Raw genomic sequence first — 25,279 nt, forward strand, 5'->3', positions numbered from 1 at the left:
AGGTCTGGGGTGTGAACAGGCAGTGGAAGGTATTGTATATATATACTGTATATATTTACAATATATGTATTATATATATACACTATATATATATATATATATATATATATATATATATATATATATATATATACACTATATATATAGCACGCCCTCGTTTCTCGCGTCAGCCAATAGAATGCGTATATTTGTGTGTGTGTGTGTGTGTGTGTGTGTATGTGTGTGTGTGTGTGTGTGTGTGTGTGTGTGTGTGTGTGTGTGTGTGTGTGTGTGTGTGTGTGTGTGTGTGTGTGTGTGTGTGTGTGTGCGTGTGAAAAATAGGCTGGAGTGTATAAATAATTTTCCTACGGGGATTAATAAAGTACATTTCTTCTTTTTTCTTCTAATATTAATTCTACGTTGATAATCACACAAGTCACATTTGGTTAGAAAGTTTGCTTTGACGGTTACAACACAAAATATATGTTATTGCCACAGAGAGTATTTTTCAATTTATTTGGGGAAAAACATAAGTTGCTAAAAGCGTACAATGGTATTTACATTTACATCATAATAAAACAGTTCACAGCTGTGACTACATCAGAAGGAGAAAAGTCTGGCAAAGCATGAGTGCACAGATCGAAAGGTGAAATAGCAGGATACCCAAAATAAATCAATGCAAACTAATCAGTATGCCATCTACATTCACTGAACTTTGCAAAGACAGTCTGTTTCCTACATGCCTGTCTTCTTACATTATATTTATACCTGTCCCAAAGATAGGTCATTAAAATCCAGCATGCTAAATAATGTAGAGGAAAGCTAGCCATAATGCTGAGCACAACCCTTGACTGTTAAAGCAACGTTATTCTCAGCATGTAATGCCAATGTAATGCAGAGTACAAAATCTGTATGAGGTATAGGTTACGAAACAAAGATATTTGTGAGTCTGTTTAATATAGATGTATAGCACAGCAGAGACCCATTTTGCAACCATTACTGTGAATAGTACTACTATATTATATATTAGCATTACAAAGAAAACCAGACCTAATGGAGTGTGTGTTAAAGAAGGTGAGAAATACTCCAGCTGCAGAATGTCCACACTTTTAGAACTAGGGAGCGACACGTGTGCAACAATTGGACACTGTGCTAGACTGACATGCCAGGACCACATAGGGTCCCCATTAAGTCTAAATATCTTCTTTTTTGCACATTTATAAAGGTGTTACAGAGTTAAACTGTGAGAATAAGATCCAATTTTCAACAGTGTGCTTCAGCAGACAGAGTTCCTGTGAAATGTTCTGGAACCAAATGGGATTTTGTTGTATTTCTGGAAGGTTTAACAAGTTATTATTGAGAAAGCATAGTGTACAGAATGAACACAGGAAATTCAAATAAATACAACAGCTTCCTAACCCTAACCCTACTGCGACACCTGTTTATGTCTTAGAAGCAATGCATTATGGAATGAGTGGGTGTGTATCTCAGGTAAACAAACTTTGTTCACGTCACGGAGCTCATACATTAAGGTAAATCATGCATAAGCAGTACTAAATAGTCATTTGTCTCTCTCAGTGTTTGAATGTGAAAAAACCGAAGTAGTTGCAGTGCCAGGATACTATTAAGCTTTCCATATTTAGCATTTACTTTACTCACTTAAGCCTGTCATCACTCATGAGTTATTAGCCATCAACATGGTTTCACCATTGAACTCCCTCCTGTTCTCTTCTCTCCATCTGCTGCCAGCTACACTGCAATTTCCTGCCTCAAGGTCCTGTTGCAAGGTGTTATTAAGTCTGCTACACTTTCTTTACCCTTGGGGTTTCCATCTTGGGATGTCTGGTGACACTCCACTCAGGTTTACACAGAGTATGTCCTTTCCTTAGCCATCTTCTTTTGATGTCCTCCTCCATGTTGTTGGTGTGTTTGGATCCAAAATATTGCTAATGAATCCTAAACATTTAACATCTATTAATTTGCTAAAGACCTGAGTTTTGACTGAAAATGTGAAAGCCTTTCACTATGAATTGCTCTGGTAATACGGCATGGTTTAGGAATTAGTTTGTGTGTAGTACTGTGTGTGGATTTCCTTTATATTCCATGCTGTGCTTTACATTTACAGTAGTTAAATTCTTATTCCAGGTGAGTTCTCAGATGTTCTCAGTGTGTTTTATCTCTATGGGTCCCATCTGTGGAGTGAGTTGCTTTAATGTAATAATGGCCTTTAGATTGAATAATGTTACCAACAGAGCCAAGGACTGGAGTAAAACCATATGAAAGACTGCAGAAGAGGATGGTATTTAATGCTGCTGTAGGTAAAAGTGCCCATAGAAAATGGCTTATTAGATGTCTTGTCAACTTCTGAGATGCAAATGAGTTTCATTGTGTGGTTTGTTTGGAGTGTTTATGCTGGCAGCATGACCATTTGGAATATGTAAGTACAGTATATAGACTCCAACACACAAACAAATAAATACATTGATTGATATCAACCATCCAACCATTCTCTTGTAGATGAGACAATTATGATGGCCTTATCTACAAGATTGATGGATAGATAGATGGATTGACGGACGGGCGGATGGACAGACAGACAGATGTAATGAAGTCTGAAATGGCAAAGTGAACGCTAACTGGTTTCACTTTACTAAAAGAGATGCACATTCACGGAACTGCATGCTGCTCAGCTTAAAAGCATCCACCAAATATCACATTTTAATGGACAATATTACCATATTTTAGCTCCACTGAGTACACATTGCTCTCTGTGGTGTATTTTCAAATGCATTTTAAATTCCTATCCTTGGTAGACATCTACAGGGATATTTCCTGCAGGTTTATTTAACCAGGTTTTCCATTTCATGTTATAAGAAAAGTTAGAGATAAAAGCTAATCAGTTCAGTGAGTTTCATGTTAGTTGTGAAACTTCCCTGTGATGACGTGTGCATTGGAAAAAATCCTGACAGTGCCTGATGGACTTTTGCTTTGATAGAGAGAATATAGACAAGCATGTGAAGTAACCCCATGGGTGCAGCAAGTCACTGATGCTGTTCCATATTTTCATTCCCACTCGGCAACATTTGTAAAATGTATGCGCTTATGGTGTTGTAAGTCACTTTAAATGGATGAAATGGAGCACTTTTGACTCCACCAGCATCCGCATGGGAATGCCCAATTCTATGGGCTGTCGGAGTCTGATAAAAACGTTCCACTCTTCAGCACTGTAGAGTGAATGCTTCTTAGTTTTAACTCTATACAGTATTGGATTGCTCTCATAATGTTCACTGCTGGAGTCTAATAAATAGGTTTATTTCAGAGATGACTGTAAACAGATAAATTGGATATCCACAGTGCAGTTGGAAGCAAAATTATTTAATTCCCATTGTATATTATGTTCGTTTGTAAAATATAGTATTTAATGGCAAATTACAAACTGTTTAATTAGCTCAACTCAACGTATTTTTATTTTTGCAACACATTTCCACAAAATGACTACTACAGTTTTATACTGAATAGCTTCTTTTTTTGGATATACTTTACCAACCTTCACAGACTTTAAGTATAGACACCCAAGGTTTTCTATGGTGATGCTGAAATTCACAAAAGCCTCCATATCTGAATTCCGAGGTGCACAGCCTGCACAAATACATCTGGTGGAAATGTATTTGCCCATTCATAGATTTCTACTGTTGTTGCTTGTTTCTTACACCAAAATGAACATGAAGCATCCCCCAGGTGATGTTAAATGTAGGAGAAAGACAATGGAAGTGAACACAAAATGCATCTCTTAAATTCTATTCAGTTTTATTAAGTTATTCAAAGGTCTTCAAAACCTACATTGGCCATGTGAAACAGTAACTGCCTCTTACATTTGACCCCATAGGTAGTTAACAACAATCAAACCATTACAATAGCTGGTATTGAGTGTTTCAAATTGATGTGGAGGGATTGTCACTCACTCTTCTTGGCAGAATTGTTTTCATTCAGTCACGCTGGAGCTTTTCAAAACACAAACTGTCTGTCTAAGGTCATTCCACAACATCTCAATCAGATTTAAATCTGGACTTTGAGAAGACCACTCCAGCCAAACTTATGGCTGGATGTTTTTTCCCAGTATTTTCTGGTAAAGAGCAGAATTCATGATCCCATCAATTACACCAATTTATCCAGGCCTTGAAGCAGCCAAGCAGCCCTTTATCAACACATGACCATCGCCATGTATAATTGTTGGTATGATGTTATTTTTATGGTATGAACTTACTTTTTTACATAGGACTGGGTAGTGAATCCAACGCTTCCACAGTCCTTTCAAAGCTTTTGTTGGTTTGGATGCCCCCCCCCCCCCAATCAATAAAATCACCATGTCAAAACAGCATCTTGTATTCACTCATGTTAGTGTTGTCTGATATTAAAACTTATTTGATGATCTGAAACATTTAAGTGTGACAAATTTCAGGGTAAAAAAGAACTTCCAAAGTGGGCAACTACTTTTTTCACAGCACTGTAGTGAAGAATGGGATCAGAATTACACTGGTGCTGCTACTTCTCCAGTGTATCCAGAACCTGTCCAAGGCCTTGTCTTAACATTTTATTCCAAATGTGTGAACTTCTCTGGCGGTTACTCTTGTGACAAGTAGCTTGTCCTTCTCTGACAGTTTTGCACATTTCATCATGACTTGCTCTTGTCAGTTGTGATGACTTTTAATGCTAATCATACATCTAATTTGCAGGCAGGTGTCTTTTTAGGTTTGCTCTAAACCGTTGCATGATTTGACAGTCTCATAATACAGTATGTAGCAGGCCCCATGCAGAGAAGGTATAATGGATCCCTGGTTAAGATGAACCTTGATTAAATGGTGGTAAAACAGCTACCTTGCTATTAGCAATCACTATTACCAAAAGTAAACTGTACTTTTACCAGCAGGTGTTTGTAAACCATGCTACAGCCACCGCAAAGTCAATTTTAAAGTTTATTTATTCTTATATAGCCCAGATTCACAAACAATATCTCAAAGGGCTTTACAATCTGCACATGGACGATATCCCTCTGACCTTTGTGCACTGCGAGCAGTATGACCCTCACATCGGATAAGGAACAACTCCCCCCAAAACCCTTTTAAGAGGGGAAAAAATAGATGGGAGAAACCTCAGGAAGACTGCAGAGGAGGGACCCCTCTTCCAGGAGTGGACAGACGAAGCAATAGATATTGCATGTACAGATTAACAACACAATAATAATAACAATGACAATAACAATAATAATAATAAATGTATGACAAAGGCACGCCGATCCATCTAGTAGAGCGAGTCACCACCAGCCGATGAAGCACACAGAGGTCACCAATTGCCGAGGATCCACCACTCTGAGGACAGACCAAACAGTGCCTAAGTCATTGTTCTCAAAAAAATTACACTGTGAGATTACTCTACCAAAACCCAAAAACCACAGCAGAACCAAATGAGACAAAACCAGACTCCCCTAGTGGATGGTGAAACAGGACCATTGTGCAGCTTTTGATATCGCCAGCCACGGAAGCGGACAGAGGTAGCCGATTGCCGATGATCCACCACACAAAGGCCTGAGAGAGAACAGGAGACGGAGGGAGAGAGATAGAGAGAACAGGGGCAAGAGTGGTGCTAGAGGGCCCAGAATGGCAGAGGATTAATGGGAGCTAGGGACCTAAGAAATCCTACAGCTCGTCGGCTAAACCTTAACATTGAGACTGCCCCCCGCGATGTTACTTGTATGTTAGGTAGAACAGATACGTTTTGAGTCTAGATTTAAAGATATCTACGGATTCAGACTGTCTATTCCACAGGAAAGGGGCATGATAGGAGAAGGCCCTCTGGCCAGCTGACTTCGTTTTAACTCTAGGAACACACAAGAGACCTGTATTCTGAGAGCGGAGAGCCCTAAAAGTCCAGTGTCATTTTAAAATATTCAATGAAATGATTGTCAAATAGTCCAGAGGGATAAAAGATGAATGAATGAAGATGATTCTGCATTACTCCCAAAATTTCCCATCACCCCTGACACACTCAGGTGGCCCCCAGGAGTGCCGCAGCACCCTCATTGAAAAAGGTAATCCTAAAGCTGGGAGGAAATCCACATATTTCCAGACAGTAGTTTCAGCTGACTCCTCACTAAAATAATGTTGTCATGATGTATGAACTAGTATTTCAGTACTTTTCCCACCATTTTTAGTTATTTGAGTTTAGAGGAAACATCATAATTATCATCATGCTTTTCCCCTAATCAGTCCCTTCCCACGCACACTTCATAATGGAGTGTCACTTCAGGTGAAGCCACACTTGGGGAGATGAAGGGCACTCTATATTAAGAAGATGGTATGAATAAAAATGTTATATGTGGGATGCACTCACCATACTAAACTGTCCGTGATGAATGAGTGTCACCATGCCTACTGACACCTCGGTCATTCAGCAGTTCACTTGCAAAATGTTGTGCTCTTCTTACAGTATTTATGCGAAAATATAACAAAAACAAGATGTAAACTTAAATTGATGTATTTATGATGACAGTGCTAGTAGTCATGTTCTTTATGTCTGTGCTGGTGATGAACATTGCTGAAGACATGATGTTTTCAGGTTGTTCTGTACTTGTGAACGCAATATCTCAGGTCCCTTTTTAGAATGATCATCCAATTAGATGAAGGATGACAGTATAAAATTTGATGGTCAGAAGTCAAGGATTACATTCATGCTGATCTCACAAAAAAGGATTCATTAGTTAATTTGAACAAAATTTTATGCAACAGAATAACGTTGTAATATTGGAGGTCAAAGATCAAATTCACCCTAAAATCCTAATGTTCTGCATAGAAACCCTTTTTACCGATTATTCAACTCGGTATCTCAAGATCAGAAAAAGGGATTGTACTTACACTCCTCTCATTTAAAAACAGTGGCTGTTGTATCAATGTTCTGGGTTGATTTTGTTTGTGAAGCAGCTTTATTGGCCAAATATTTGTATATATTCACAAACTCTAAGCTTTTTCTCCTTCTCAATGAACATGTGTGCAAATAGACAAAACAGCTGTAATCCATTATAGGCTTGCTGGGTGAACTCTTATTGATCTCCAGGTGAATGTTGTGGCACCATGTGAGGAAGCCTCTGTGGTCCTCTGGGTAAACAGTCTGCAAATGAAGACAAATTATAGTAATACATGTCAGTATATTGATAGCTAACTATATTTGTTACCTATTATTAAATTCCAGCAAACTCCTAATTGAGTTATCTAAGTTTGGACTAATCAAGATTTAAACTGCAAGTCTAAAAGTGGTAATTACAGTGTCAAACTTCACAGAATTTGATCAAAATCCACTTCAACACGACTGTCAGGAAAATGATTTAAATGCATGTCCATAACCTGGCATACAGTCTTGTGCCTTGATGTTGGTGTCATAAAAATGGTGAAGGCTGACTCATGTTTTGTTGGATAACTTTACTTTCCACTTATATTTGCCTTTTGAACAGCTTTTAATGCCAATGAATACATTTGCATTAAAAGGTAGAAGGGATGAATCAGCCTTTAGTGGCCAGAATGGGATTCAAAAATAGTCATGATGTAACTATACAGCATTATGCAGTATGCTTTGTGAACAATCTCAAAGTCTCAATGTTCCTAATTGCCTGACAGGGTATTGACTAATACAGTGCGGATCATTCATGGACAGATATCTCCATTTATGTACGTAGATGGAGCATAAATGAGACTTCAGGTTCTTTCCAGTGGCTGGAGCAGATTTTAATTCCTTTTCAAAAATTTTCCAAAACCTTCTATAGACAACAACCAAGTACAGAAATGGGGCCCTTTGCAATTTAGTAACTTGTAGTTCATAATATTTTCCCTTTTCCAGGGTTACCAGTTGAATTCAAGCTTCCTCTGTGAGAGGAACTTCTTTTGGAGGACGTAGCTGAAAAACTGTTCAAAATTTATTTGATAAAACTTTATGTACAAATCTCCCATGTTCCCAAGAAATGCTGTACTGTATTATATCTTGTAAATTATATTCACTTAAAGAATATTGATTATTTGCTTTTTTCAGATATGGAATTACCCATAAGTTGTAGAGTTTGGAGCTTTTCATACCTGTTTTTTATTCAGTTTTCTTTTTATTTCATGTCTTATGATGTCAGAGTTCAGTTAAAGATACAAAAAATGTAAACTAAGGAATACCAGTTCACAAACTTGTACTTGACACATTTCACCTGGTTTGATGATTGATAAAATGGCAATCACAAATCCATTTTCAACACATAAGAATGTTTCTTTCCTCACTAGCACTTCACAGTCCCTAACAATAAATATACAAGAACATGGGGGCAAACCTAGGGAGGGAATTAGAATAAAAGGCAAGATGAAGGTTCCTTTTTGTATAATTATCACTGAGAACCTCTACTCTGCATACAGACTTGGTTCAATACTTAAGTCCCAGGCTCTGATCTACGTGTTTTTCCCCATCGTTCTCCTGTCTTCTCAATCTTTCCATGCCATTATCGCTCCTATCTCATCCTATTGTTCCCTCACCTCCAGCTCTCTGAGGTTTCCTCACTTGACTCTTTCTTAATCTCCTGGGGCAAGGGGAGTAAAGGGTATAAAGAAATGTCATTTTATAGATAACATTAGAAGACCTAGTTTACAACCAAATGTTTAACAGAGTTTAAAATCTAATTTAAAACAGGCAGAATGCTGGGAAATGAAGTTTCTACTCTATTTGGTCCAGATATTTTAATATGCAAACACTGTAAACACCTACAAATGGAGATTTCCTACAAAACACACACACACACACACACACACACACACACACACACACACACACACACACACACACACACACACACACACACACACACACACCAACACAAAAACCTACAGTATATACAGTATATATTAAATTATGCTTTCTCTCTCCCTCCACCCTCACATTTACCCTTTCATTTTGTTCAACTCCAAGGACAACTAAAGGTGCATCAGTTATTTCTTTAAGATTAGGTTAGAATCAGTTTTGTCTCTGCACTTATGCAGAGGACCAATTTTCTACTGTTGTGGTGTATACAGATGTGAGCTTTATGCCACAAAGGAGCTGGGAAAAATGGCTGTTACTTGGAACACTTGGACTGTGATGCCCTAAAACACATACCTCTCTGCCACATTAGGTCGTCATTAGTAGGCATAAGTCATGGTAGGAGGACAGGAGAAGAGCCTCTAAATTATTGTAGATAGTTAGACAATATACAAATAAATAATCCAATCATTAGAAGGACAGGGGTAACTCATTGCTTTCCTGGTAAGATTGGCTATACAATATGTAGACTTACTTATCCTTTCTTATTTGTTGATTCATTAATTTCATTCTTTCCTACATGTGGCCTAATTTTGAATTAAGCAACGGCAAATAATTTTTCCAAAACTGGTACATATAACACCACTTACATTGTACAGTAAACAAGATTTCTGTTATTCCATGCTCACTAATGGTTAAAATTAACAAAAACTGTTAGTATGGTTTCATTTATAAACATTTACACATATTTGTGCAGAACTTTTTGTTTCCTGTGAAATAAAATCACCCTTGGGTGATATTAGTGACCAGCTGAAAGAATCCTTGGTTAGATGTTATAATCATTGCTTAGGAGCTCAGCACATGTGTGCACGTGCTGGCAGGTCGTTTCAGTCATGGTAATGTTAGGCCTTTACTGCAGTGTCCATTCATGCTTTGTTTTGTTTTTTCGTAACAATACAGAGAAATACAGAGAAGTGCAATTCGCTTCAAATAATGTGAAAAATATATGACGAGCACACAAATGTGTGTCCGCTTGAACACACAGAGGTAGACCTTTATTCACTTCTGCACTACCGACACAGTGTCCTTGGGAACCTGTAATAACAGATGTCATACATCTTATAGGCCAACCAGCTCACACCTGAATTGCACGTCTTTGATGCCTACATGCATGTCTGTCTATGTTTATATGTACCTTTTATGTTTATTAGCAAAAAGTATTTATGTATATCCTCCCTGGCACCCGGATAGAATATCAGTCATGCTGACATAGCCACAAACACTCCCAAGGTGACTTTTAGCATCTTACAAAATAAATGGCGTCAACACTTTAAGAACAACGGAGGAGCTGACAGGCTCTTTGTTTTAAAATGGAATATTTTTGTGTCATTCAGTTTAATCAGAGAATTACATAAATACATAAACAAATAGAGTAGTAAGGACAGATGGGAAAGTGACAGTATAGTGTACCATACTATGCTCCATTGTCATGGAAATCAGAAATAGCATAGCAGTCTTTAAGCAAAGTCCTCAATTAATCACATATATAATAATATGTTAGTAAACTAGTGAAAACAAATTTAAATGGAAGGCCATTGCATAATGTCACTATTCATAGGCAAAATGCTCCTCTGAAAATGATTACATCACAGTCCTACTTTGCTCACACCACTACAGTTCCAGTTGTTTTCAAGTACACAGACAGCAGATTATGGACAGAATGACAACAGCATCACCATTGTGAACAGCAACAACAATGACAATACGTCAGACTGTCCTATTTTGTTCATGCTGAAGAATCATACCTATTTTTGTGATTATCTGATGTAGATTTTAAATGGTTACACCAAAAACTACTGCCTGTAGTAGTTTTTTTATTTTGAAAATATTGCTCTATGAATGCCTTAACTTTTAGCAAATAAAAAGAAAAACATTATTTTACCATAGACCCAATGTAAACTGGGCCTAAACTACTGCTGCTGATAATAGGCCTGAGGGAATGTCCACATTTCCAGCCATCTTCCAGTATAGTTCATTCCACAGCCTGTAAGTCACAAACAATGCAGTATTGACATCAATCTCCAGGCTGTTTCATCACCACTTACACCTTTAATCATGTGACACTGACAGCTCACATGATAGTCTTGTAGGTAAACAAATCATTTGCAGCCTCAATGACCCAAACATCCCAGCATAGTGCTGACAGGGTCAATGGCACGTATGTGACCTCAATGAGTTTCTGATATAGTGATGACCTCATAGGAGGAGAAATACCTGGAACTCCCCATATGTCAATTTGAAGTGGTGGAAATTCTTAAATGAGAAATGGAACATCTTCAAACCTTTAAATGCAGTTGGGTTACATTGTATTTAACCTCTGAGGATTGATATGAATTGAATGAATGAGAATCCACACAAACCATCAAGATAAAAATAAATGTAATAATTTGTCTTGGAATGAGAAATGCTATTCAAAATGAAACAGCTGAAATCATAATATTTTGTTGTAATGCATCACCTGTTCATTTCATATCACACAAAGTCTAGCCCCAGTTTATTTTTTTTAAATTTTCCACTTTATTAAACATACTTTCATCTTCACTTCTGTCAGTCTCATGTTTTTTCTTTCTTAAATCAGAGGAGCTTATCTTTTACTTTAATATTTTCCAATCAAGAGTTTTAATGAACAAAGACATCAGGTTAATAACACAAGACATATTATTACAACTATTTGATATTGTACACCACTGAACCTTGGTATTCTGAGAGATGGTTGTGAAAATGTCATACCACTAATTTGAAAATGATTATTTTGAAATAAGAGGTTGTTAACTGATAGCTGACAGAATTAACTTGTGACATGTGTATTTGTATTTAGTGCAGGATCACAGCATACAATCCTCCTCAACAGTGTCCACACCATCCTTGGCCTCAGCACATGACTGGCAGGGATTACACTGAAGGATCAATCTACAGCCAACACATGGGACCTGATATGGAAGTCTGAGTGTCCACTGCCCATCTGCTGCAAGATATTCTTCTTTCAAGCAGACGATTTACAGAAATACGTGAGCTGTGATGTGGAGATATCTGTGCTGCTCAAGGTTACACTTTCACAGCGTCTGCTCCGCAAAGATCCAAATATTTTCAGCATGTTATACTTTAAAATTAAGGTTAAAGTTTAACTATAACAGCTGCTTCACAACAAAACGAAGAACCCAGTTCAAGCATTTCAACACTCACCCCTTATTTACAAGTTCAAGCCCTGGCCACTGATGTGGTTTAATTACTGTAGTCAAATCAGACTGTGCTAAACTCTTCATGGTTTTACCAAGTTGTAAATTTGCCTGAAAATGATCAAAATTGTTTGTTTGCCAAATAAACTACATGCTACATTCCTGCAATGGTGCACATCTAAGGAGTGAGAGTACACAATTTTATATTCATCATACAAATCGGAGATGGGACACTCATCCATATTAATCAAAGGTTGAGGAAGGTCCTGCTGTACATGGGCTGTATTTTGAAATCAAATCAGCACAAAGACATGAATCCGGACTTGTTTACAATGTCTCTATGGAGTAGAAGAAGAACAAAAAATGAAAAATAAATAGCACATTATCTCTCAATCTGAAATACGATCATTTCTCTAGTATCACAGTATAACATTTTGAAAGCATTTTGCAAGCATAAACATTCAATATTGTGACACAGTTTATCTTGGTCTTGCATTCCAAAATAGTACTTTTACTGTTAAAATTACATTTGCTTTCTTATCTGTATATTTTCAGATAGCACTCAGTCCACAACAAAGTCCCATTTCAATGTTAGTAGTTACGTAAACATTTAATAATAAATCAATATTGTCAACTGTACAGAGTGAGGGCAGCTTTCACAGCATTGCTATCGCTGTCAGTTTAATCTCCTTTCCTTGAATGCATACACAAGTCAGTCCAATGGCAGTTTGAGTCTCTCTACATTCCTAATCCTTAATCCAAGGTCTGGGGCAGATTAAGAAGAACCCTGGAGACTCCAGCTTTTCAGGGAGACAGAGACAATTAAACAGATGATTGTGGGGTGTGCGGTTTGAAGGATGGTCAAAAAGATGAGAGGACAGATTTTTAAGGAAAAAAATAAATTTGAACAGATTGTGGAGGAAATTGCCTGTGATGGATTAATACAAGAAATTAAATGAAATATGAAAACATCCTGTCCCAATATTTTTTCATTCGTTCATTTTCTGACCACTTCATCCGTTTGCGCGGGTCACGGTGAGCTGGAGCCTATCCCAGCTGTCACAGGGTGTGAGGCGGGGAAAACGCCGGGCGCGACGCCAGTGCACCGCGGATGTTCTAATATTTAATATTTGATGAAATAAAAAAACAAACAAAACCCTGCTACATATCAAGAGAAAAAGACATTTTTCCTCAAAGCACACAACTAAGGGGCAAACGTGATGGAAAAAGTTGGTGGTCCAAGATATCCTGCGTAAATTAGTTGGTCACATAGTTTCCACCTCCAAAACCAGGAGCCCACCTTCAGGTAAAACGTGTAAAGATGTGTCTTTGGCAAATTTTAGACAGGCAGATTAACCCTCAATGTATGTCCATCTCTCTTTCAGACTCCCCTTGGTATCTTTCGCCTCCCTGTTAGATAAATGTCGTCAATCTCTCTCTAACGTAATTCTAGATAGGATATGCGCGCCCCGGCTGGCGACTGCTGCTGACCGTAGTTGCTGCCTCTCTCTCTCTCTCTCTCTCCCCCTCTCTCTCTTTCTGTCTCTCCCCCGCTCTCCCTCCCTTCCCCTCTCGCCCTCTCCCACACGAACATGGCAAACCTCCCCTTCACCAGCCACCTTGCGCGCCGGGGCCGACGTATACCCGCATAAAGAGTGCTGAGTGTCGCTGCGCGCATCCTTGATTAATTTTTTCTCCGGAAAGCCGAGCCTACATTTTTCCTCCTGTCTGACGCAGAAAAGAAGAAGGGCTTTTGTGGAGCTCTATTTCATTGAACGTGCAAGAGTCATCGTCATCCCAGGGTTATTCTCATCTCTACGGGAAACTCGAGACAATTCGGAATATGGTATCTATCCGTTATATTGCCATGTAACAGGGCTCTCCATCATTTTGGGATTTCTTTCTGTCCCCACCGTCAAAAAAGTCGCTGTGTTCCTCCGTCTCCTTTGACACTGGTGATGTTCAGAGAGAGTGAAGTGGGGGAAACATAAAAAGCTGGTGAAATGGAAGTTTTGGCCGTTGGCTTGGTCCAGTGAGACTGCTGGTGCTGCTGTGGTTCGGTGTTTGGCGCAGGGGGGTGAACTGCGTCGCCGGGTGTGAGAGGCTGGGAATCACCGGTCATTACAACGGGACCTGCTTTTTCAACATAAACCACGTTTTCCCTCGCGTCATCGAAAGGTTAAAGATTTATTCGGTGAATGAGCGACACCCCCCCCACCCACCACCCCCCATACCCACCACCCCCGTCCCTCAGTTCGCCTTAACGTGACGGCGTTTGGATGCGGCTGGCTTTCGCTGCAGTTCAATATCTCCCTGCGCGCACAGAATATGATTTAATGTCAAGAGGAATTTCAACAGGGTATGAGTCTGTGACTACCCAGGAATCTATTCACCTCAAGGGACAGTAAGAACATCTCCAGGCACATATTATAGGGAATTTCCTTGACCGCCCTACATATGGACTAAAAAAAAAAAAAAAGAAGAAGCTTCGGTTCTGAGGATTTTAACTCTGTTCACTGTCACTCACAAAGCTGAGGTTTTCTTGTTTCTTGGAGGAAATATCTCTGGACAACATGAAAGTTATCTCGGCTATGTTGCTCGTTGCCGTTTTTATGAGCCAGGAGTGGAAGTCGGCGCTCTCGGATTCAATCATCCACATCGGTGAGTTACTGCGTTTTTTCCTCGTCTAATGCTGGGTAATAAGGCTCTGTGCGTCTCTCAGGAAACAGATTGGATGTATCAGCCTCGATGTGCACCGCACTGCTTGAATCACATCATTGCTGGCGAATTATTTGACGCCCTGTGGTATTTAGTTTGATTTCTCATGATTATAGATGATTGCACTGTAAGATATCCCACTTGAATGAGTGTCATGCAGATTTTTGCCACATGTACTTATTTACATTAAAGTGGAATTACGAACTGTTCGTCTGGTTAAACCCATTAAGGGCGTCCTGTCAAATTAAGTTTCGCATTTATGGTGTTAAAAGTGGTCATTACAATTAATAACCATATGAATAAATGAGTAAATTCAAGCACTGAATGTCACGTAAAAGGAATTCCATGGGCCTGATTAATTTTGGTTGTGGGGATGGAATTTGCGCGAAAACAGGTGGTTTAGGATGTCGTGATGTTGCCCTGCATTGTTACTCAGTACAGCAGCAATTATTGCTTTTCCTTATGCACAATGACATTGCCACCATCCATCGAGAGCAACTGCAGTGCGAGGAGAAGAAAAAAAAAAAAAAGAAGCGTTTTATGTCCTAACGTCTTTTCTGCCTTCCACCACCACCGGGAAAGTGTGGCACTGTTGTGTTGAGTGTGATTTCGACGTGAGGGAGCGTATTCTATCAGGCGATGAAGCTGCGCCTCCGGCTCTAGTGAGTGGGGAGGGATGGAAATAGTCTGAGAGGGAGAGACAGAGAGAGGAGAGAGAGAGAGAGAGAGAGAGAGAGAGAGAGAGAGAGAGAGGGGGGGGGCGTTGGTGATCGTGTCTTGCAGGATGATGACGCGAGGTGGTAATGGGCACACATAATTGTTGCACAAGTCGGTGGCCCATAGGCAACAGACCAGAGAAAGAGAGTGCGTGGACGGCGCGTGCACGCGCACGCACACGCGCACACACCCGCACACATAGGCACCAGCCGCAGAAGCAGAAAGATAAGCACCTGTTCAACTGGCATATTTCATCAGGCTCATATTCTTTCATGTACACAGTAAAACATATTAAAACCAGCCTAACAACCATTGCATTTGTCTGCCAGGTGAGGAGGGATGGTGTGTCTGATCCACTTAAATCCTTGTCATCTGATTTACAGAGCAGATTTCAGGTGAATTTAGAAACTACCTAGAGCCAATAAACTGAGACGTGGATCAGTTTGTCCTGTCCTCAGGGCTGTAGACAAAAATGATACATCATATCAGACTTAAAAACAACACGACCAAATACATTAGATCTAAACAATTGAAGTAGACTTTGAGTGTCTATTATCTCTCACAGAGGCGATTTGCCAATCAAGCCACTTGTTGTGGGAACTAAAAATGACAGAAGATGCTATAAAGCAGAGGTTACCAATTAGTGGCCACTGAGTGGGATCCACTGTTTTCTATTCAAACCATGAAACCAATAAAATATAGATTGGCTATTTTTAACTTCTGTATCGTGATTCTGAGCTCAGTGGATCCCCATGGTTCCTAATGTTGCATACCTACACAATGCTCATATACTGCTTTGTACTCTGCACACCAACCAGCTGAAGGATAGACGCAGGCAGCATCAATGAAAGATGGTATTATCAAGAAATAAAAAATGTTATATGTTAACGGTGAAGACCAAGTCCTTTGAGATAAATAGACTGAAAGATACACATTTATTTACAGAGAGTCTGTTCCGGATAGCCAGATGTAAAATATTAAAGATCACTACAAAGCTAAACATGGACGGAACTGACTGACAGAAGTCGGACGTGAGGATTCAGAACACGAATTAGCTCAAAGACCCCCCATGAGAAATCTGCATGAGCCTTCTCTCATTCCCACACCGCACAAAAAATGAGCACATGAGTGTCCATTGAGACAGTATTGAATATCGGCAAAAAATAAAAAGCTCTTTACAGATGTGGGAATAGCAAAGGAGTCCGTGGATGCAAAGTACAAAAGACTTCTCGATGGAAAAGAAAGACATCAAGGAGAGAATATTAAACAAATCCATCTTCCAGCTGCAACTATTAAAAGAGGATTTACAGCTGTGGCTTGATGCTGACATTTAGACACCTTACATATACTGTATAGCTTCCCCAGTGGACGAATAAGCTGATGTTAGTGACAAATATTTTTTTTTGTATACTAAAATACCAGCCTCTAGCGAGCATCACATTTCATAATACTAAGAGAGAACAATTCTGTGACACTAGAGGAGAAGATACGTATATACCTGTCCATAAAGAAATGCTATCACAGAGGGGAATCAACCTGAAAAATGTTGTGACGATCACCGTAGATGGTGCTCCCTCCATGATAGGAAAAGAAAAGACAGCAGTGACTCTTTTTCTCAGTAATGAAACAATTTCAGTTTGAGAGAGACCTCATGTTGAGATCACACAATAACTGATTGGAAACTTCTGACGTGGGCCTCAGAGAGCAGCTCCTTCTTTTCATTTAGACTCCCTTCCTGGTCAGAAATGTCATCACATTTTCACAGGAGGCTAAACGGATCTGCAAGGGTGCAGATCTTGGATGTCTGCAGATCTCAACCTATTGATCTATGAGTAAATGTGGCATTGAGAGAGCAGCGAGGAGTTTAAAACCCTACCAGGTTCTAGCTGCAGGTAATACCTGAAACTGCTTTCCGTTGACATTAAAAATGGATGTTCCACATCCATCTGTGAATCTGTATTCTCAATAGTTAACATTACTATAACTTAATACTGTTCAAGTAATGAACATTCACATGCTTATTTCTGAATTTTACTAACCCTATTCCTCCCATGGTTCAAAATGCTACTAGGAAAGGCTGAGACAAGTTTTCCAACAGAGTTTTGAAAGGAGAAACAGTGCTTGTGGTTGAATATATGAATATAAGTTGTGGCATCTGATTTCTATTTTAAAGTAAGAAGTTTGTTATTCCATCTTTAAATGCATTAGTTCAGATTATCAGTTCAGCCTAAAAGAGCACTTTATCCATTTCTCTGTTGAGGATGTTTTCATGGACTGAAAGGTTTTTTATTCCTAATGCAAATTTAGATATGAATAGTTTTTTGGATAGTTAATACATCATATCTATGTGCAATACAGACTGCATTTTTGCATGTTTGAATTGCATTTTTTCGAAAGGTTAAAACCAATTTCTCATGAATTTTCCAAGGAGGAACAACTTCTGTGAATGACCATTTGAATGTGAGCTATTGCATTTGATTTCTCTTTAACATTGTTATATAGATATATCTGGCAAAAAGCACAACCCTGGATCTCCAGCCAGCTAACTGTTTGGACCTCAGCACATTACTGGCCCTCATGCAATTTTAACTGAAGAATCCAGCTATACGCATATAGTTGTCATAGATCTTTGCTAGAAGATATTCTTATAATGGTTATATTTTCTAGAACAATACTGTAGGCAGATACAGCATTTTGTGAAGTCACAGATATATACAGTACTCTGTGTGCAGTATTATTAGCACCATTTGTGCAAAAAAGCTAGATTCCATTAACCGCTGCATATTCTGCCTGTGTCTCACAGCAAATCAATAAAAATTCACCTTCCTACTGTTTCACATTTAATTTAAGAGTTCCATCTATCTGACTCTGACTCCTTTGTTGTGAGACCTTTATAGGCTTACTGAGACTAAAATAAGACTCTTCAGCTATGCAGAAAACTGGATTGTGTTTCTTATCATCTTCTGAAACTGGGTCAAGGTCCATTCAGCACTAGTATTTTAAAGCTTCTGAATTTCTGATAAACAAATCACTCAGTCAGTGCAGTGTTTGTAGGGTTTTCGAAATGACTCTTGGTCAGTGGTCATACTTAGTAGAAATATGTAGTCCAGATTAAACTGGAATATCAATTATTTGTTGATGTGAACCTCTGCTGTATGGGATAACTGTAGGCAATTCATTAGTGGCCCAAAATACAACACATACAAATTGTGCTAAATGCATTCAATAAATAGACATAACCCTTTGCTTGTATGCAATGTCTTTATCCTTCTGTCTATATCTGTATAGATAAATCGAGCATAAAGATAGATACTGCGTACTGAAGTGCACTCCATAAGACCGGTCAGTAGTGAAACATACGCCAGGGATTTACAGAAGTACATGCTCTCAAATCACCTCCAGTTTGCAGCATAATCCATACAAATCCCAAATATAAAGGAGTAAATTTAGTGACATGGATAATGAGAAAACTCGGTTTATTCCTCCTTGACCCTGTGGACGAAACCAGAGCAGTGAGTGGTTTCCAATTAGCACAATAGACAATGAGTGTGTGTAGTTTATTGGTTGGCTGAACATGTTCCCGGTTTGGCACAGCTTCGTCTGAGCAGTGTATTTTTGGTTGATTTTCTTCTTGCATAAACAGCTAAATGTAAATGTAAGGGTATTTGTATTTACACTTGCTCTTTAACTCACTTGCTTCTAATCAATCGTTCATTTCCCCAATAGCTATAAGTAACTTGAAACACAACAAATGATGATCACCTCAACAACCTCTCTCATAATCCCCCCATCAGTTTTTCCCACACATCCACACTTCTTCAGCAGACCTTTGATGCAGCAGATAAACCACGGTATTCTTGCAGTGAAAACATTTGGTGGAAAAAGCATGATTTGCTGCCATTTTTTTTCCATTTTTTTCATTTTATAGTTTGCAAGCACAGAAAATTTATCAGTCCATCATACCGTTTTTCCAACTCAGTCAGCTCTGACCTGTCTGCATGCATGCGTGCGTGCGTGCGTGCGTGCGTGCGTGCGTGTGTGTGTGTGTGTGTGTGTGTATCATATTGACTTAGGACTGCATGAGAAAAAAAGTGCTATACCCAGCAGGCACATCACATTGACATGTCAGAAGTAATCCCTCTTTAATCTCTTTGTTGCTGCTAAAGATGGAAAGAGGAAAAAAGAGAGAAAGACATATATCAAAGGCAGAGAAGATAGAAGACAGGAAGTAAAAGATGGGGATAATCCAAGTGTAATGAAAGAAAAGGTAGACTGTGTTGGCTTCGCCATTTTTAGCTATATAGAATACGAACATACTCCCTCCTGTTGCCATTTTTTTCATAATATTGATGACAGTGACCAGCAGCATTTCATCTTGCACTATCCGGACATTGAATGTGGTTGACCTGCTGGGAAGCTGGCACCGCTGCCTCGCCAGTCTTCCTTTTGCTGCCTCTTCCTCTATCTCTCTCTAATGATCAGCATGCAGGGGGAAGGGGTGCATGTGCATCTTGGCCCTCGGTGGATCATGTGCTGCATTGCAATGGTTCTCTGCTTTATGAGGGCACTTTGTATGGATGGACTTGTGTGCGAGAGAGTGATGTACGGAGAGATGGAGACAGCGTGGAAGTATTTGGGACTGCTTGTGCTCTTGATTAGGTACATTCAAGAAGTCACAGTGATTTATGCATCCAGATTAAGTCCTCTGTTAGCAGCCACACTGGTACTAGTGTCAGTGCATTCGTTAGCTTAGTGAACCTTGATCACCCTAGTTCAAATCACTCATCACATATTGGAACACTGTTTCTCTCTCATCCACATCCACTCACCATTCTGTCACCAATCACTGAGCTTTAGCATTATGTATTTGTTCAACCCGTCTGAGATTTAATGCTCATCAAAGCTGGCAGATTAGAATATAAAAATTGTGAGAGAAAACCAGTCAGCCACACCTATTTTATCATGATAAAAATGTCCAATGTCACTAAACGAGTTTGAGATCCCTATATTGATCACAAATTCATAATTCCTGTGATGTCATTGCATTGCATTCTCTTACAGTGTGAGTTGCAATAATATGATGTGCCCATAGGCGCTATTGACTGTTTTACACTTGAATTCGTAGCAGGAGACTCATTTGGATTCAATTATTCTGCAGTGAGCCAATAAATTTGTACAGGGTGTCGTGTAAACAGATCCATTGTTGAATGATTCAAATAAACATATATGGGAAATTTGTTTTTTGTAAGATAATTTGGTTTATATCATCACTGTCTTTCTTGTCTGATTGTCACAACCAAAATCCAGCAAATGTGTTCCCAGAATTGGATTAATGATGAATAATTTACACAGTTCCACTGAGACACATTTTAATACAGTTATAGCGGTCTTGTGCTATTTTTTATCATTCAAATTCTGACCTAAAACATCTCCGGTAACACAAGTGACAGCTAATATTAGATGACACAGTTTTGAATAATTTATGTGTCAGATTTTGTACTGTAGATGCTTTTAGAGCAAAAATATGATTAACTTTTTGCCTGCATAACAAGTTGGGCATGAGGTCTACTATATACAAAATCAAAACAACATTTAGTTCAACACTTAGCTGAAATACATGTACAATCTTAATATGATAGAAAAAGATACAATGGTCATATTTCCTTTAATACATTCGGAAACCTTCAGCAGAATAATTCTCACTGTCCTGCTGCGGAAAAGGTACTGTAGGTGTAGGAAATCCTCGTCAGTTAGATGAAAGGGATGAAGAACAAAGTTTTATAATCCTTTGGAATGCCCACTTCACTTATGAAGATGTCTGTGGAAGGGATCAGCCATAGAGTGTTGGATCTACGCAGTGTGTACGTGTGTGTGTGTCTGTGTGTGTTTGTGTGAATGCTGTCACTTAACAATAGTGATTGGGAGAGAAGGACCTCTATCATTTTGAGGCAAAGAATTGGGGGTTTCTATTATTATTGCTATGGGGAAATAAAGGGGAGAAAGACACAGAAGAAGTTTTGTCCTTTAGCCTGCTTTCTCTTCATTCTGGGGCGTTCGGGTCTTTTCCATGGAGAATGATTTCTAAACATCTCAGTGTGTGAATCGTTGTTCCTGCCCGGCTTTGTCTGCAAGTTTCACAGCTGTCAACACTGCTTTCTCTTCTCAACCATCAACTTCTGTTTTTGTGTGAGAGCATGCATATATTTTTTTTAATCTGCAATTATGTTCCTATTTAAAAGGGTGGGGGGAAGAAGGATGTGTATTAACTGCTTCACATCTTTTTATCACATCTATCAGTGTTGACAGTTGTGCTGGGGTATGCTTTCTGGGAGTGGAAAGATTTAGTGCCTCACCTGGGTAGATGAACACTAGAGTTTCACGTGTGTGTTTGTTTGAATATAATTTACGGATGCACAGACTGTGTGTCTGGTTTGCTTGATATTGCTATGCATCCTTTTGTGAAGAAAAAGAGGACAGCAGGTCTGATGTACAGACCTGGCCACTGAGGCAAAACCCTTAACCAGGCAACAGACTGAGATGGAGAGATAATGTATGTGTATTTATTCCTGAAGTTGAGATGGACTGACAGGTAACTGTGCGAAGAAGTATGATTGCTTGTCTGAGGTTGCCTGCAGATGTAGGTGAGGAGAGACAGCCGAGCCCTGCCGACCGTCTTTTATCTCAATGCAGCAGTCGGGGATACAGGTGGAACAGACCAGATGGCCTGAGAATGACTTGTACAATGCCGGCCCTTGTTCCCGGATGATTGTATTGTGCGTTTGTGTTTATCCAGTGCACACACACAAAGTCACACATGCTTAGCGTCATCTGAGGACAGGAACCTTTGTTGTTCCCCTGAAAAAGTGACAGTGTGATTTTGTGAAAATTGAACAGCTTCTATGATCACAGAAGCATGCACACATCTCTCTCTCTCTCTCTCTCTCTCTCTCTCTCTCTCTCTCTTTCACGTCGACAGACACAGACACACACACGCACACACACACACACACACACACACACACACACACACACACACACACACACACACACACACACACACACACACACACACACACACACACACACACACACACATTTGAGTAATATCATTCATATGCAGTCGGTCCGGAATGTTTGGGATGCCCTGACTCAGTATAATCATTATACTGTAAGGCAGAATCTCTGTCTGTCTGTAATGAACTTACAAAGACTACTGTTCATCTGCACAACTGACACGTGAATTACTAGGGACGTAACTTCTCGACTTTAGTACAATACAGTTTTGCTCATAAGTAAAAGAAGTAATTGATAATAAAATAAATAAGGGTTGCAGCCTTGGGGATCTATTGAAATGGAGCAATACCACCAGATATGATAGGGGGCAGTGCAGCCACAGTTCCAGCAAGGCATGGCAAGCATGTAGGGACAAAGAAGTTGAAAAAAGTGAAACTAAATGAAGAAGTGAATGCAACTCTGGCATCATTTAACATGTATTACAGCATTACCTCTGCTATTGCTGCTTGATATTTACATTAATGAATATTCACAACCATTGCTCCTTTCACATAAATGCATAATTAATGAGCCGTTGCTTTTGTGGCCTGACATGGGATATCATATCACTGATATTTGTCAGGGGACAGTCATGATGGGCATTGCACTTGTGTTTGTAATGAAAGAAACACTAAAGGAAAGCACAGTTTTCTGATCATGGTGTTGTATTTAACCATTTAGTACAATTTAATGCAATCCACATTCTTCTATTCTTATTTTTCAAATCAGTGGAGAAAATAGGGCAAAATATTTCCTTAATGGTCACATAATGTGTTGTAATGTATATACAGTACATACAAATGACTGCATGTGTGTAAATATGTTCTCAAATTAACTGTCCTTTTGCCTTTTGTGTGTGTGGGCTGCTGCCAGAATGTGTGGGTGTGCATTTTCATCTGTCTTCATGCATGCTTGTGTATGTGTGCCAGCTTAATTTGCAGGCTGTGGTTTGCTCTGTTCTTATTTTTTTTATCGTACCAATGACTGTTGGCTGGTTGCTTTTCATTACACTGTATCACATAGCAGCGGCACATTTGTTCTGCTGTGTACACATTCACAAAAACTACAGCTTGTCAGCTTAAACACACAAAGATGTCCATGAGTAAAAATCTACAAATAGTTACAAACAACATGCGCACTAACACACTAAGAAACACACGCACGCAGACACGTGCACACACATGCGCATGCACACGTGCGCACGCATGCACACACACACATACACACAAAGTGATACAAGGAAACAGCATATTGTATAAAATGTCTGTCTTCTTCACTTCTTAAATGATTCATTGGACAATAAAACATAGATGGTTTGTGCTGAAATGAACTCTCTGCCTTTCAAATAAAACTTCCCTCTGATATTGTGGTTTTGACAGGAAAAGTGATCGACAATTATACCAGTTACCCGCGGCTGTTATGAAGTCACTAATGAAGTATGAAGTGTTATATTTTCTCATCATTCGCATCACAGTGCGTGATCCTGGCCTCTCCACTTGTGGAAGCTTTACTGCCCTCATTAATCACATCACAAATCATATATGCTGTTTACTGTGCAAGGTTTATATGATAACGAGTTTGTGATCTGTAATTATATCACACCATAGCTGCAGATTTTCACAACACACCCACCAACTTATTCATGCAGTGTGAAGTATAGCTACGAAGGGTAGAGTAAAACTTATTCTGAGTTGCTTGATGATGAAAATGAGGAGTATCAAGTTGGCTCAATGTTGCAACCATTGTGGTGGAAAAATATTGTCATATCACAGCAATACCGATATACATAATTACTTTCGTTCATAAATCACAGCTGCCAATTATACAGATCCTGTTTGGAACATGGCCACACATTATTGAAACCTTCATTTCATAAACAAATTATACAGCAATTGCAACTCTCACATTTTAAATAATGATCACCCAGTCTAATACAAACATACAAAATTTAGTGTAAAACAAAACAAAAATTGCTATATACAGTATACTTGACTGCTGTCAATAATGCTTTGGTTGAATACAGTATCAATCTGTGGTCCTATTTAATCTTGTAAATAAGCAGTTTCCCTCTTGGGGATTAATAAAGGATTCTAATTCTGATTCTGATATACATGTAAACATGAATAATGGTAATTGGAGTGTCTGCACCCTTCATAGTAAAAGTCCATGTGATGTGTTTTTGCTGTACTCTTCTCCAGCATCTTCTCCTTTGCTCAGTCTCGGGAAGCCTCACCTCAGCTGCTGATCTCTTGTCTCTCATTATCCTCCCTGCAGCTCGTCCTTTTTCTCTTTCATTTTTTCCTATTTGCGTCAACCTCAGTCTTTCCCTTAAATTAAAGTCTCTCTTTGTGCATCTCCTCCCACCCAACCAACACTCCCACTCACTTCCTTGCTGATGTTTTGTTATGGCTTTCAAGTGATCGCAAACTCATGAATCCACAAGAAGTGATAAAACACTTTAATAATCACCATCATAGAATTGTAAGATGCTGTTTGTTTTGACATTCTTCTCAACATGTAACAAAGCCCCCACATTCATTCCCATCTGGATATTCACTTGTAGTCTAGTCTAACATTGAAGAATTGTAAAGAGAATTAAAATATTGAAAGGGCAATGTATTTCTTCAGTTTGACATTTTTTCTATGACAATGCAGTCATGAAGGAACTGGTCAGGACTCCTGGTCAGGACGCCTAAACATGACCACAGCACTGTTAGCATAAATAAATTGTGATTTAACTTGACTAACCTGATTCACAGACA

The 25,279-nt window shown here is 39.1% G+C and overlaps 1 protein-coding gene across 3 annotated transcripts in view; it reads left to right on the forward strand.

The window, feature by feature from the left end:
* Positions 1 to 14,412: 14,412 nt before the first annotated feature.
* Positions 14,413 to 25,279, forward strand: part of grid2 (glutamate receptor, ionotropic, delta 2) — a 578,212-nt gene continuing 567,345 nt past the window's right edge. For all 3 annotated transcript variants that reach the window (XM_068310762.1, XM_068310763.1, XM_068310764.1), the window contains exon 1: positions 14,413 to 14,690. In XM_068310762.1, the coding sequence (XP_068166863.1) occupies positions 14,603 to 14,690 (88 nt within the window). In that variant the 5' untranslated portion in view covers positions 14,413 to 14,602. The remainder of the gene's footprint in view (positions 14,691 to 25,279) is intronic.

The sequence above is a fragment of the Antennarius striatus genome, chromosome 3 (genome assembly GCF_040054535.1).
Source record: "Antennarius striatus isolate MH-2024 chromosome 3, ASM4005453v1, whole genome shotgun sequence".
NCBI classification, from domain to species: domain Eukaryota; kingdom Metazoa; phylum Chordata; class Actinopteri; order Lophiiformes; family Antennariidae; genus Antennarius; species Antennarius striatus.